Source organism: Mus caroli, unplaced genomic scaffold, assembly GCF_978045245.1.
Source record: "Mus caroli unplaced genomic scaffold, Mus_caroli_1 scaffold_1, whole genome shotgun sequence".
Classification (NCBI taxonomy): Eukaryota; Metazoa; Chordata; class Mammalia; order Rodentia; family Muridae; genus Mus; species Mus caroli.
The window spans coordinates 174,655,890-174,671,345 of record NW_028227256.1 but is presented as its reverse complement, the minus strand read 5'-3'; the positions used below and the strand labels follow the sequence as shown (position 1 = coordinate 174,671,345).

At 41.7% G+C, this 15,456-nt stretch overlaps 1 protein-coding gene across 6 annotated transcripts in view; it reads right to left on the bottom strand.

Moving 5' to 3' along the window:
- Window positions 1-15,456, bottom strand: part of Sdccag8 (SHH signaling and ciliogenesis regulator SDCCAG8) — a 195,942-nt gene that overhangs the window by 156,473 nt on the left and 24,013 nt on the right. For all 6 annotated transcript variants that reach the window (XM_029481038.2, XM_021162638.3, XM_085843266.1 and 3 more), the window contains exons 6-9: window positions 14,777-14,917; window positions 9,639-9,703; window positions 9,160-9,348; window positions 478-616 (exon numbers count right to left, since the gene is read on the bottom strand). In XM_029481038.2, the coding sequence (XP_029336898.1) occupies window positions 478-616; window positions 9,160-9,348; window positions 9,639-9,703; window positions 14,777-14,917 (534 nt within the window). The remainder of the gene's footprint in view (window positions 1-477; window positions 617-9,159; window positions 9,349-9,638; window positions 9,704-14,776; window positions 14,918-15,456) is intronic.

The following is a 15,456-nucleotide window of genomic DNA, read 5'->3' as shown; positions in this document are numbered from 1 at the left end:
TGCTCTCCCACAGCTGTGGCTGCATCTGATGGGCAGATCACAGTGGGGAAGGGCAGGCTTCGGCTCAGTTTCCGATCAGGAGGGACCGGAGCTCCTTCCACTCCTGGCAGTAGAGGACTGCCATGGATGCTCCTTAGGTCTTGAGAGATGCTCAGGCCAGAAGTGAAGCTAGACTAAACCATCAGAGCCTGCCTGTAGTGACTACCTATCTGTAAACAAGATTATGCACACCAGCAGGTCTCCCAAAGCACTTTCCCATATTATTTTACACTTCTGAGTAGTGGCAGAACAGAAATATTTACAGAAGAATAAGAACTCTCCAAAGAATATATATTTTTTTAATTTAGAGAAGTCAACATTTGTGGACTGGCATCTGTTTTGTGTGTTTGCAATTAGTTTAGTTGTAAAAAATAATCAGAGAAATACACATGTGGAAAGTGGCTGTGTGCTATATCCCTTTCCACCCATCAGACTTGCCTTGGTCTTCTCAAAGTTGGCTTCCTCCGTCATCTGCACAGCATGCTTCACCTGCTCATAGGCACTTGTCTCTCTCTTCTGCACTTCTGCCAAGCTGCTCCGCACAGAGACTAGCACAGACATTAAGTCATCTCTCTCTCTGTCAGCACAAAAAGAACACACCAGGTATAAAATGAAGAAAGGGAAGCACTCACACTCATGTGTATTAGAAGTGCTATGGCGGGCCTGCTCAGCACGCATCAAGCACGACCCAGAGAACGACCCTCTGTCCTCCTTCAGCAAGTGGCAGGCAGAGTGACAGAAGGACTGAGGCATTCCAGGCAGGACCACATCTGCATGGGACAATACCCTTTTTTGGAAAGGGCTGGCATATGCAGGACCACAGAGAGAGGCCTCAGCAAGAGGGAATGACTTAGAAAAGGGAAGTGAGGGAGCTGGGACAGGCAACCAAGTTCAGAAGAGTGTGCGCACATCAAAGGCAGCTTTACCAATGAGGAAGTCTATGTGAAAGATTTAGAATATTTGAAGAGAAACCTTGGTTCACTCATTAGCAGGCAGGGGTGGGGGGGTTCAAAGGCCGTGACATGCTGTCTACTCTGGCTTGCTTGGACTGGTGGAAACACTTCCTTTTAATCTTTCCGTGGCCTCATTTTCATCTCCCCCACCCCCAGTCAAATTCTCTCAGCTAGTTATGAAGTCTGCTGTTTATTTCTGCTTTTTATTTCAGTGGGTATTTTTATGGGACCCCTCAAGCCCTCCAGTTGTATCTTTTAGGAGATGACACTCTAATTGAACAAAATCTTGGCTACTGGTATGGATCCTGGGCAAGCTCCACCCACTCCTTAATAAGCCTCAAATGTCCACTAAGCTGGGCTGCTTGTTGGGTAAGCAGAATACCAATGTTGTGACATGAAAAATAGCTAGGATCCAATTTCCCGGGTTAAATGAATTCCATAACAAACTCTCAGGATATTTCGAAACTTATCACTGTACAACAATCCGTAGTAGGGGGAACCAGAGAGACAGCTCAGGGAGAAGAACTTGCTCTGGGTTCAGCAACCCACATCAAGTGGTTCCCGACCAGATCTACATTCGGTCTCTCAGGACCCCATGCAGCCTCCTGGCTGCATGCATGAAGACAAAGTAGCACATGTATATGCAAAATAAAAATATAGTTTAAAACTGTACATACCCACGGTGCCAATGAGAGAAATGAGGTGGTAAATTGTCTACATTTACAAAGCAGAGTGAAAAGCATGCTGGACTGTACATGTGCCATCTTGTGCACCATCAACATGACCAGCTTTCTCATGCAGCGTCAACCCGCTGCCAGATTATAAACTGTCAGGGAAGAAGCAACTGGGATAAAAAGAAAGAGAAAGGAAAGAAAAGCAAGCAAGCTGCAAGCCAGCACTGAAGAGTGGTTCGGAAGATCACAAACACTGATTTCAAATACCCTTCTAAACTGACCAATGCCTCCACAAATCTCCCGAAGGAAAGATTTTAAACTATCTGTGGTACTTGGAAAACAGTCACACACAGTTTTAGAAACATGTAATGCTGAACACATTCGTAAAAGCTCTTTTTGTTAAACAACAAATTGTTACAAATAGCATAAAATTCATGGGATGGTGATGAGCTTCCTGATTTCTTTTAAATCCATGAAAATTACTTAATTTTTATTCTAAGTGAAATAAAAAACAGTAAATTGTTCTGATTGAATATTATGAGGCATAATTATGTGGGAGAGTAAGAGACTCAAAAGCAGATTTATCATTCTAAAGTAAAAAAATGGAATGCAAGCAAAACAGAATTTGTACTTATTTGAGTTTCAAAACAAAAGTGTAGATAACATAAACCGGGATACACAAATGACAAGGACCTATGAACCTAGAAGAAAATCACCCTCTAGGATCCCAAAGCAGGCTGAGCATCATGTGCTCACGTCCCTGAGAGCTACTGAATAGCAAAACGTTATAACTCAGTAGCATCCTTTCTCTGTCCTGATATTACTCTATCACAAAGGACGAGGTTCCCAACCCCAAAGAGAACAGCAAGCTGCTCAGTACATGTAAAACAAGTTAACTGGCCCCGAGAGGCCAAGCGTGACCACCTCTGCTTCTCACAGAGACAGCTTTAAGCCACTTAGTATATTTTCAGGGCACCCTCTATCAAGAATAGTATTTGTCACATAGTAGATCCTAGGACAAAATAAATGACAAGAAGAACATATGTGCGGGGCCGCAAGATGACTCACTGTGGGGAAAGCGCTTGCTGCTGGGGAAGACAAACTGAGTGTCATGCCAAGGAGCTACATGGTGGGAGGAGTCAAACAACTCCCGAGAGAGGCTCTCTGACCTTACAGGCCTGCCATGGAATGCATGTGTGCACACACAAACACATGCACATAAAAATACATGTAAAACTAAAACCACAAATTAAACTACTTTAGAATAGTTCAATCTGTTTATGAGTCTACTACTTTTCCATATTAAAATAAACTAAAAAGCTCAAGTGTATGACTAAGGACATCCATAACAGGAAGACTTCATAAGTGATACCAAAAGAGATAGTAATAATGTTGTAAGATTTACATGGAAAAGGTCAAGTTATTATTTAGAAGAGCAAAGTAAAAGTTAGTTCTTCTAGTTCAAGATGCTTTAGGATATAAATTCATCAACCCTTAAGCCAAAGAAAATCATTACAAATGAGCCCCAAACACAGACATTTCATTAAAATCATCTTTTAGGAGATGGCAAAGGAACATCTGCACCGGTGGGAGTGAGCCACTCCAGTGCCTCCCATGGCCATGGGAGGTTATGGAGAGCCATCCTGGCAAGCTCAGGGTCCTACACTTAGCGCTGCATCTCCACTCCTTACCCAACACTGTATACTCAGGAAACAAAGAGCTCTTGGTGGCAGCCTGGGCTTGTCAGTGGGGAGCCTTGGTTCCTTCTACCCCCATTTTCATCTGCCTGTCACTTTCTTAGCTGATCTCCCACTTTGCACCCTACACTTTCCTCTTGCATTTGTCGAGACTACTGATTATTCAGAAATGTGACAATAGTATGGCAGGTAGCCAGGTGGACTGTGGGCAGGTGCATCCTCCTCCAGAGGCTGTGTCCAGAGGGCAAACCTAGTGTTAGGCCTGAGGACAGAGGGACACAGTGGAACAGACACATGCAACATCGTCTTCTGAGGCAAAGTTGTGCAAAAATTTAAAAACAGCACACGATCACTCCAGGGTCTCAGCCAGGGCATTTCCTGGTGAAGGTGAGCCAGCCCCATGAAGTGAACTCACAGTACTCCACAGCCCAGGTAGAAAGCAGGCAGGGGTGAAGACAACACACAGAACACAGCCTGCGAGGGTAGGGATGGGGCTGTACTGGAAAAGCCCTCGCACACACTATGAGTGCAGCACATCAGAAACTTAATGAACTGTCGGAGCAAGGGAAGCCAGGTGAAGACCCTGAAACCGTCAGCCCTGGGTGTAAATACACATAGGAGAAGGTTGCTTTAAGAAACATGAATCACAAAAAGGGATCTATCATGACTGCCCTCCGAGGGATCCAACAAGCAGCTGAAAGAGTCAGATGCAGTTATTTGCACCCAACCAATGGACAGAGGCTGCTGACCTCTGTTGTTGAGTTGGAGAAGGTTGAAAGAAGCTGAGGAGAAGGGCGATTCTGTAGGAGAACCAGCAGTCTTGGTTAATCTGGACCCCCAAGATCTTTCAAACACCAGACCACCAAACAACATACACTAGCTGATATGAGGCCCCTAACACACATACAGTAGAGGACTTCCAGATCTATGTTCATTCAGAGATGAAGCACTTAGCCCTCAAGAGACCAGAGGCCCCAGGAAGTTTAGAGGTCACGTGGGGTGGGGGGTGGGGCATCCATGTGGAGAAGGGGTGGGGTGGCGAGGAAGTGTGGAATGTGGAACAGCCGGAGGGTGGATGGGGAGGGGAGGAGAATGGAATATGGAGTGTAAAAAATGAATTACAAGTAAAATTAAATTTAAAAAAAGAAAAGAAAAAAATCATATAATAAATAAATAAAAGAAATATGAATCAACATCATCTTGAAATACAGAACTGCTAGGTAATAATGCTTTAAGTCACTGTCAATTTTATGCATTTTCAGCACACAGCGTTTTAACAAGCATCATTACTCCTGTTTTTAAGGAAAGTCTAGAAGACTGATGAAACATTTCTTTGTGCCTCATTTTTGGAAAGCTCCCTGCTGCAGCTGTTTAATGCCAGCTGGACAGAAGCCTGCCAATGATCACAAAATGGACCAAAACCCAGGACAGCACTACTGGAATCATTTCTCCTCAAAAAAAAAAAAAAAAAAAGTAACCAGGATTTCTCTAAAGAATTTTCAACTACCACCTGAAAACTATTAAAATTTGATCATTATGAAAGAGAATAAAAGAAATTGGCGTTACTTTTACCTACTTTATGGGACAAAGCAGCCTGAGTGGAAGGCACTTCAGAAGATTTCAAACCAACTTTAAAAACACAAGCAATATTAACACATCTTAAGTGACTTACTGCAATCCCCAGTGTGGAGCACCACAGACACATGGGTGGTCTGGTCCCCGTGGTATGCCTCATGCCCTCCCTGTCTACCACATGTCATGTACGGTTCACATATCCAGAAGAGCTCTTGCTGGAGCGTGGAAGGAGTAGCTGGCAACTGGTTTCACAAGTCCATGTTTCACAAGACTCCAGCAAGCTCTTTGGATTTATCACATTTAAGGTTCAGTTCCCAAATCCTACATTAAAATCAAGTAGCATGCACTGCCTGACATTAAATACACAAAACTAGAAATCCAAACCCAAGGCATGCTGGATGCTTTTCAAAGTCAGCGTCATGCTCAGTAGGCAGCACTGTGCATTAATAAGTTGGAAAGGTCTAAATACCAGATTACACAAAGGAAGTCTTACAATCCATAAAAATAAGAAAAGCAGAGACCTTTCACCCTATTCTGTGACTAAAGCGGAACATAAGGCCACATTGCTGACACAGCAGAAATGTGCACTAAGTAGGCCAGCACTTCCTCTCAGAGGCTGAGATCAAACTTAAGATAACAAAAGTAGAATTCATAAATGACAAGAATCTACTTTCTAAACAAAAGCCAGACATTCGGTCAATATAAACACTGTAATCTCCATCAGACACTCAGTCAATATAAATCAATGTAACTCTCATTCGACATGTTCTCTACAACCTAGAAGGCCAATGCTATAGAGGTGCACGCTGATTTTATTTGGTGGTTGATTCCACTAGACTAGTTAAACCTGCCTTTGACATCTACTTATTATAAAACATCATCGTAATATTTTTTCATAATCTCCATGTAAAATTAGATTAAAGACCAATGGGATTAAAGACTTTAACAAATCTTGAATCCTTGTGGCCCCTTTCTACCTTTTCAGTGTTAACTACTGTTAAATATCTGATGTGTATTCTTTCAAATCTTTTTCTGTATACATATATGGCCCTAGAGAAAATATCTACTATCATGTTTGAAAAATATGATATATAGTAGAATATCAAATGGTTTTACTTTGCTGTTATCCTAGGTCATTTATTTACTTTGGAGTTAGGCTCACACTAGACCACATGGGTCCTCTACGCTTCTTCACATATGTGTATGTGGATATACAAAATCTGTGTGAACTCTGTGTGTGGCTGTGCATACAATTTTTAATTTTTCACATTTATTTACTGTGTGTGTGTGTTACACATGTATATGCCACAGTACCACTGTAGAGGTCAAAGGACAGCTTGCAGGACTCAGGTCACTCCTTCCACTATCTGGGCTCCCAGGGATTGAACTTAGATCATCATGTTTTGCAGCAAGCAGCTTCCTGGCTGAGCCATCTCTCCAGCCCCTATTCATCCATAAATCAGCACAGCTGACACATACCACAGTTTAGTTATTTCGTTTGAAGGATGCTTAGGCTTTTACACCCTTACAAATAATGTTACAAAAGCTTTCTCTATGATGCTCTACTGTGTGTACATACGACCTTTTCTTTGTAGGAAACTATAACGCATAAATTAAATATTAATAGATAGTGCTACATCATCCTGCAAAGTAGCTGTGCTGATTTCATAGTGCCACCGGCAGGGCACGGAAATCCTGGTCTCAGTGGAATCACCCACCATTAGTCATGACCAGTCTGATGGAGTAGGCTGCTCTTAGTCGTGTAAATATCTTCTGATAACTGACAGCTTCCTCTCTTACCAGCCTCTTCCCCTTACTCACAGTGCAACTGGACAGTCTGCCATGTTTTATTTCAAAACTGCTTACATACTCTGGTAGTTAGTTTCCCGTGGCAAGCATGTTCCCAGTCTCTTACTATAATTTGCAATATTTCATTTTAAGTAAATTAAGTCAATCAATTAAAATCGTTCTGTAGTGCTGCGAATTAGACCCTAGACATGTGGATCATTGTCACACCGCTGAGCTACACAAGGAACCTTATGCTCTGTGAGACAGGATCCTGCTCTATATTCAGACTGGCTTGGATTCTCTGCCTTAGCCTACCGAGCGCTGTCACCATAGGTGTGGGTTACCACGCCTGATGCCCATGAGGTCATTTTTTAATGACTCAAGGGAATAATCTTTTGCTGTTTATGACTTTCACTTTTGCATGTCATACTGAGGATACAAGTCTAAAGCTATCAGTTTACTTTTAATACTTTTATAGTCTGAACTACATTTGGCTCTTTATACATAATTCAGTTTGTAAAGTACAGTTCTGTTTTATTTTTATCAAATAGAAAGAAAAATTTAATTTCTCTGAGCCATTGCTTCCCAACTTATAAATGCACATAATAGTGCCTGCCTCACACAATGCATTTTAAGATTAAAGGAGACTATGTTTTTCAATTACCTAGCTCAGGCCTGGTCAAATAACACTCACTATTATTTGGGTAGGAAAAATATTATATGTGTGTGCATGTGTGTGTTTTATTGAATATATGTAAAAGCTTTAATAATAACTCACAACATACTTAGCAAAATCAAGGCCATCAGCTACCAGTCATCCCTACTGGCAAGTTGGGTTTTGTACAACAGTCAGTACATTAATCGTGTGCGGAAGTCACCGTTAGCAGAAACATCAAACCTTCTTATGCTGTGTGAAGTACAGAGGCTCTGGTGTTTAGTATGTAGATACTGCTCAGCAGAAGAACGCTGAGCATTTACACAGAAGCACTGTATAGATATCATCTCAACTACTGTCCCAAACACCTCCTATGCTCTAAAAGTGAGAAAACAGAGACCCAGAAAGGCTAGACAACTGCAGTGAAATTACACAGCAAACAGAAAGGCTAGACAACTGCAGTGAAATTACACAGCGAACAGAAAGGCTAGACAACTGCAGTGAAATTACACAGCGAACAGAAAGGCTAGACAACTGCAGTGAAATTACACAGCGAACAGAAAGGCTAGACAACTGCAGTGAAATTACACAGCGAACAGAAAGGCTAGACAACTGCAGTGAAATTACACAGCGAACAGTGGAAGAACTAGACTATGCATCCAAGGCGTCAGTGTCAAAGCTCAGTGCTCCTGTTCATAAGGGAAAAATACTTCTGTATATTTCCCCAGAAAATAGCAGAATAGAAAACTCCATTCAGAGCAATAAAGCAAGGTGTTGTAAAGAATATCTGCCTGCCTTTAATGATCAGTTATTCCATGTTTGTATATCAATTCTGCCTATGGTATCTCTGACTGGTAAGCAACCAACCCCTATCTCATCATAGGCAGAGAAGCATGAACACTGAGTGAACAACAAGGCCAGGGACTCTGGCAGGACCCAGAGCTGAAGCAATAAACAAGTCCTCAGTGTGGCTCTCAAGTGGACATGATGTATTCTAAAGATTCAGAGGAAAGCATGAAGTCAGTAGAGGACCTAGTGGGTGGGACTTAGTGAGGGAATAACTTGGAAATAAATGCAGTTTGAGCTTCTGAAATGAGCAGAGCAGACAGAGATGGGTCAAGACTAATGAGCATAGGAAAGCACAGACTGCAAACAGCACTGGATTTTATAATAACCAATAATTTTCAATTTCTACTGAATGAAATTTTACAGAAGAGAAAAGACTTCCTTCAGTAGAGTGAAACTAGACACGAAATGCACATGGGGGCCTGTGGTATTTCAGCCTGGGCAAGAATTTGAACATAGCTTCTTTGTAATCACCCCTAGTCAGCCTTCCTCTGCTGATGCTGTGACAGCTGCATCCTCTTCCCATGACATCAGAATATGCTCTGCAACAGGCACGTGAAGAAGATGTGCTGATAGCTTATTCTGCCTAAACCACACTGTAAATCCAAGACATGATGCAATCTAAAGAGGTGCAGTCACACCATCTTGTGAAGAAGACTGTTGAGACTGCAGTCGCTGAACTGGGTGACCCATGAGGATTACCTATTTCAATTCTCTTACCTCAAATGAGATTTGAACTAAGATGTTTCCCAATAGCTGGCAGACCCGACCTTCGCCACTCTTTCTTCATGAAAGCTACAGAGAAGGGACCATCTAAACTCTGGTTTATTGGGAGTTAAAGTTAACTGTATGTGCATCAGATCAAAGGACACAATGCCCTTATAGATACAATGTCCTCCGTGGCCAAAGATCCAGACACAAGGCACACTTACTTAGTCAGCCTCTCGATGGTCTGGATGTGCACGTTGCTGTGTGTCTGGGAAAGAACAGCTTCATGCTGAGCACATTTCAAACAGAGGCCACCCACACGGCTGGATGCACTCGCAGCCAGAAGAGACTCTTTATGCTTCAATCTTTCCTTAAGAGCCTCACAGGTTTTCTGGTATTCAGCTAAGTCTTTCCTAAAAGAAAGTGAAAAAATTGTAGGCTAAGTCCAGGAAACAGTACAAGTACAGAGAGTATCGTCACCGCCATGCATAGTGTTGAGCACAGGAGACACTTAACATATGTGCCTTATTAACTCTTACCATAACTTTGAAGCACAGGACTGATTGCATTATTTTTTCGTACTACACTGTGAAGTGCTACCAAGTAATTCTAATTTTGATAGCATCTATTGTTCATCAACTGCAAAGTCTACCTTAAGATCCCCACCCTTTGGATGTATCTGGAAATAGATGACTTCATTTACCTCAGAAGCAGCAGCTGAGACTCCAGAAGGTCAGTCCTCTCCTCATATGTGAGTTTCAGCCTCTCCTGCAGAACAGGGCAGGAAAGCACATTTTTGCCATGTCTTGTTTTCATAAAAAATTTAAACTCTAAATAGTAACTCAAGTTTTTCTCTCTCGCCCACAGGGAGATCAAGGCTTCAGGAGTGCGTTCACTAGCTCACTCCAATTCTGCTGTTCTGACTATTAGGTGAATGCCAATACAGAACCATTGGGTCCCAAAATAGTGGCTGCCTACCATTTTTATTTTCTTTTAAAACTATGCATATTATACCAAGTCTTACCATTAAAAGTATGAACTTTGCAGAAAGTTGATTGTCACTTAGTAGGCTCATAATGGTAAATTTCAAACTTATCAGAATTCCTCTTTGTAAGTGAAATATGTTTGGCGTGCAATATATACATATTTTGAATAGAAAGGTTAAAAGTTTAGTGCCTACCATGATAAGTCAAATGGACACCCATCTGTAGTCTGACTCTCTGTGCAATCTACCATTTAACAAGTACTTTTTAGGAATCTACACAAAGGTACCTCAGACCTCAGCAAGAGTCTATATTCTTGTAAGGAACAGAGTGGCGCATGAGTCTCTGTGAGATGAACAGGAGGAAAGCAGAGTTATAAAGGCAAAGCTTTCTAATTCAGTTAAAAAAAATAGGCTTCTTAGAGCAGGAGTTAAGGCATGAAGAAGGATTTCCAGGAGAGAATCTGAAGCTATCACATCACACCGTATCTTTGGGCAGCCTGACTGGATCACCAGACAGTAAAGAACTATGACAAGAGCAGCTGGACGTGGGAGAGACAGGAAAGTGTGGGACACGGGAAGAGGGTAAATGCTAAGATATTTGTTTATCCAACCCATGAGGCTGAGGCACTGGACATGCACTGGAAACTGAGCACATTGAGTGTAGCATCAGAATAACAGGGGCGGGGAAACACTGTTTATAAAGAACTAATTGCAGATGCATAGGTAAGAGGTCAGACCGTGAAGATAACCCAGTGATAAATACTGAAAAGTAAGTTTGTAGTGTTGAGATATTCAAGAGTCAGGAGGATGGAAGTTCATACATGATTAGATCTGAGACAGAAAATGACAAAACTCATCTAGGTTTCTGAACTGAGTGATAAGTGAGTGCCAGTGAGAAATACGATTTCAGAACCAGGAAAGAGAGCAAAGAAACCCCCAAAATAATTCAAGCAGTGACACAGAGAACAAACAATAGGACCATAAAAAGAACTCAAAAATCAAGGTGACCACGTTGAGTAAAAACCAATGGTATAAATGGTCCCATTAATTAACAATGGCATAGATACCACATTATAAAACTAACACCAGAGTGGCTGAGAGCCAGAACCCAGCTGTGTGCTTCTAAAGGAAACCACCCTTGGCTACTAAGACCCAAACAGGTTAAAAGTAAAGGATAGAAAAAGAGAAATCCCACAATTCTAATGCTAGCTTTTAAAACTGTATGACTTAGTAAAATATCTGCAAGCTTTTTTTAAATCATGTGAGGAGTTCAGAAATGAAATGTGAAAATAAACATTATATTTATGATAGCATCCAAACCAAGTAAGGACTGATTCTAATGAAGGGTATTTGAATCCTTTCCTCAGAACCTAAACATAGCCAAGCATGGGGTATACTCCATATCCACTGCACTGCAGAGGCACAGGCACCTAAACATAGCCGAGCATGGGGTATACTCCATATCCACTGCACTGCAGAGGCACAGGCACCTAAACATAGCCGAGCATGGGGTATACTCCATATCCACTGCACTGCAGAGGCACAGGCACCTAAACATAGCCGAGCATGGGGTATACTCCATATCCACTGCACTGCAGAGGCACAGGCACCTAAACATAGCCGAGCATGGGGTATACTCCATATCCACTGCACTGCAGAGGCACAGGCACCTAAACATAGCCGAGCATGGGGTATACTCCATATCCACTGCACTGCAGAGGCACAGGCACCTAAACATAGCCGAGCATGGGGTATACTCCATATCCACTGCACTGCAGAGGCACAGGCACCTAAACATAGCCGAGCATGGGGTATACTCCATATCCACTGCACTGCAGAGGCACAGGCAGGATAATCATGAGTTCTAGGCCCTAGATTCTAGGCCTCCCTGAAATAGATCAGGTCCAGAGCATCCTCAGCTATGCTGAAAGATCCTGTTTCAAGAAAGCCAAAGGCCAGGGATGCAACTCAGCAATGTAGTGCTTTGCCTAGTGGTGCTTGGCCCAAGTTTTGATTCCCATAATCTCAAAGAAAACAAACAAACAAACAAACAAACAAACCTAATGAACATTAAAGATGACTTAAATACATGAAGTTGTATGGAGTTCACAAGGATGGGTGAAATGGTATTATAAGGGCATTAATTCCCAAATAACATATACTTTAGAAAGACAATCTAAATCAAACTCTACAATGTATTTGGAAATGCAAAAGGCCAAAATAGTAAAGATACTCTTTTGGAAAAAGAGTAACATTCTATGTGACATGGTCTACAATTTAGGCTATAATAATCAAGACAGTTTAGTATGCACACAATGAAACACACAGAGAAACAGAACACTTGTAAGCCATGGAAAAGGTGCTGAGATGCAAGGGAGGTTCCCAGGTGTGTGCTTGCTCGCCTCACATGTGCAGGCTGTTGGGTTGAACCCTTAAAACCACAGGCACAAAACGCAACATGTAAGTCATGAGGGCACAAGACTACCTTTTCAATAAATAGAACTCTAATATATCGATAAACACACTAGACAAAACCAAAATATAATCTGTGTGCTTCATATCACATACCAAGATGAATTCCAGGCAGAACGTACATCTAAATGTAAAAGGCAGAGCTAAACACTCCAGAAAATACTTTAGGAAAATATCCTGTGTCAGCTAGAAAGGGACTTTTTAAGATACAGAAAGCGCATACTCTTAAGCTCTCGCCTTCCTTACTCTCTAGCTCTCTTTCCCTTCCCCCTTCTCTCCATGTGGCCGTGGCCGGTCTCTCCCTCTCTCTTTCTACCTTCTCTCCTTTCTCCCTGCCTTTCTACAATAAAGCTCTAAAACCATTAAAAAAAAAAAAAGATACAGAAAGCACTATACAATGAATAAACAATGAAATCTTTGTAACTAAAGCAAGCAATTAGCTACCAGGAGAATTAAAAAGTAAGATATACTTAGTGAGACTACAAAGCTTAGTACACATAGTAAAGCATGTGTAAGTGTGTGTAAGTGTGTGTGTGTGTGTGTGTGTGTGTGTGTAAGTGTGTGTGTGTGTGTGTATGTGTGTGTGTGTGTAAGTGTGTGTGTGTGTGTGTGTGTGTATTCCCCAAATCAACATATCAAATAAACATAATATATCAAGGAACAGAAAAACTATACAGCATACTTTGCTATAAGCTCAAGGGTAGCCTGGGCTCATGATGAGTTCCAGACCAGCCTAGAGAGCCCTTGTATGAAATAAACTCATTACAAAAACAAAAACAAAAAACAAACAAACAAAAAAACCCAAGCAAATGCACACAAGATCATTAGAAAAACTGCCAACAGTGTATAAAGAAGGGTGTGAACTTCAGGATAAGTCCTGTGCCATGGATAGGGTGTAAACTGGTAAAGCACTTCGTGGAAGACAGCCATTGATAATCAATTCAAGTCGAACACTGACATAGCCTAAGACCAAGAATGTGTGAGGTGCATGCCCACAGACATAATGAATGTTCTCTGCAGAAATACTCACACAAGCACCAAGCTAGAAGCACCACAAATATCCATCAGCACTAGATAAGTCACTTATGGTACATTCATTTGGTGGCTCCTCAATGAAAATTGCTACTCTTCTGCTACATGCAGTAACATGGACAGATCTAGAAATGCAATGGTAGGAAACAAAGACAAATTGTTGGGACATACATGTAATGCCAGCACTTGAGAAGCAGAGGCAGGAGGATTGAGTTCAAAGCCAGGTTTGGTACCACAGTGAGTTCAGTGCCACCCTGGGTGATATGAGACCCTGCCTCTAAAAGCCAAACTAAAGTTAAAAGAGAAAAGGGGTAAGGAAGATGGAGAAGGAGAAAGAAAGGGGAGCTAAATCAAAGAACGTATACCATTGTAAGGCTCCATCTATATAATCTTTCCTTGATTCGCAGATTCAAGTAGAATGTTTAGTAATGTGTTCTTGGCAAATGTTCATGGAAGTCAGGATGTTGATTAGTTATGGAGTGCAGAGACACTGGGTGGCAGGGAACACAGCAAGGATGTACAAGGATGGAAAAAAAAATCTTGATCCAAAATTTCCTGAGTACTCTTTCAGAGTAAATCACTAGGCTGTAAACCTTTGAGTACTTTTTTTTTTTTTTTTTTTTGGTTTTTCGAGACAGGGTTTCTCTGTATAGCCCTGGCTGTCCTGGAACTCACTCTGTAGACCAGGCTGGCCTCAAACTCAGAAATCCACCTGCCTCTGCTTCCTGAGTGCTGGGATTAAAGGCGTGCACCACCACGCCCAGCAGACCTTTGAGTACTTTAATGAACTCAAATTGCATTGTGCAGGAAGAATGTTGGGAAAGAGGATGTCGAACTGGTCCATGTGGTATCAAAACTATTACTAGGTAGAAATCACTTACAACCGTAAAATGAGCAGGCGGAATGTGCTATCAGGTGTTACAGTGAAAACAGGAGACAAGGAGTGCAGATAAGAATATATTCAACTGTCTGGGAAAGTTTGCGGAGTAAAGGAGATAAAAGTGTAGGGTCATGAACAGGATAAATTAAAAAAAGAAAAAAAAATCTGTGAGAAAACAGATATCAGACTTACAAAAGAAAAGGCTATAAGCAATTGCCTCCTGTACATCCAAAGCACAAGGGGAAACACAGGCTAAGACCTGGAGAAAGCAGGGGCTGTTTTAGAAGGGAACCAAGAATAACTCTAGGACAGAAAAATCTCAATAACAGACTTGGCACATCCATTGGAGGGGTTCAAGCCTGGATTGAGCAAGTGGAACAGAGAGCGACTGAAATGACTAAGGCCACAGGGCAAAGGTGAAGAGCGACCTGAGATGAGAAGAAACAGAGGTGCAAAAGCACTCCACACTCACCAGCTCCAGATTCCATTTGTCGGCATCACCAGTGGATGCAGTTTTGCCAGTTTCAGCATCACCATGAGAAAATGGTCTCTTTGCAGCTTCATCCACCCTAGAATCTTCTCGTGTCTTAATCCAAGAATTCTGCATGTTTCCCTAAAATAAAACACGCCATTAGTTGCAGCTGACATTCAACATAAAGTAAACATGCAGACTATAAATGGAATCATGATTCCCAGCCATAAGGAACATGTGCACACTGAGCCTGTGCTAGACAATGGGTATTAAAGGGTCAAGTGCCCACATATGCGGGAATAATGCAAATATCCACAGAGAAGCCTGATGCCTGTGTATTCAACATTCTCCTCAGAGAACAGACACTCTGGAAACTGACAGTCTTATATTTTCCATATTCCATAGATGCTAATAATCATAGTTGAAAACATGTTAGACATTTTTTGTACACTTCATATAATTTGCTAAGAGCCCCAAGGATAAATTGTAAGGATTTATCTGGCTGCAGTATGTACATGCTTTTTACACAATGAGAGAGACATGGGTGTTCTCCGCTCTGGATTCCTGATAGTGCTTCCAAAACTCCTGACATTTTTAGAGTGAAAAAGACCATAGTTTGGTACGATACTGGGTATTTGTGCACAACTGTCAGTACAAGAGGTCCTAAGACCTTCATGACC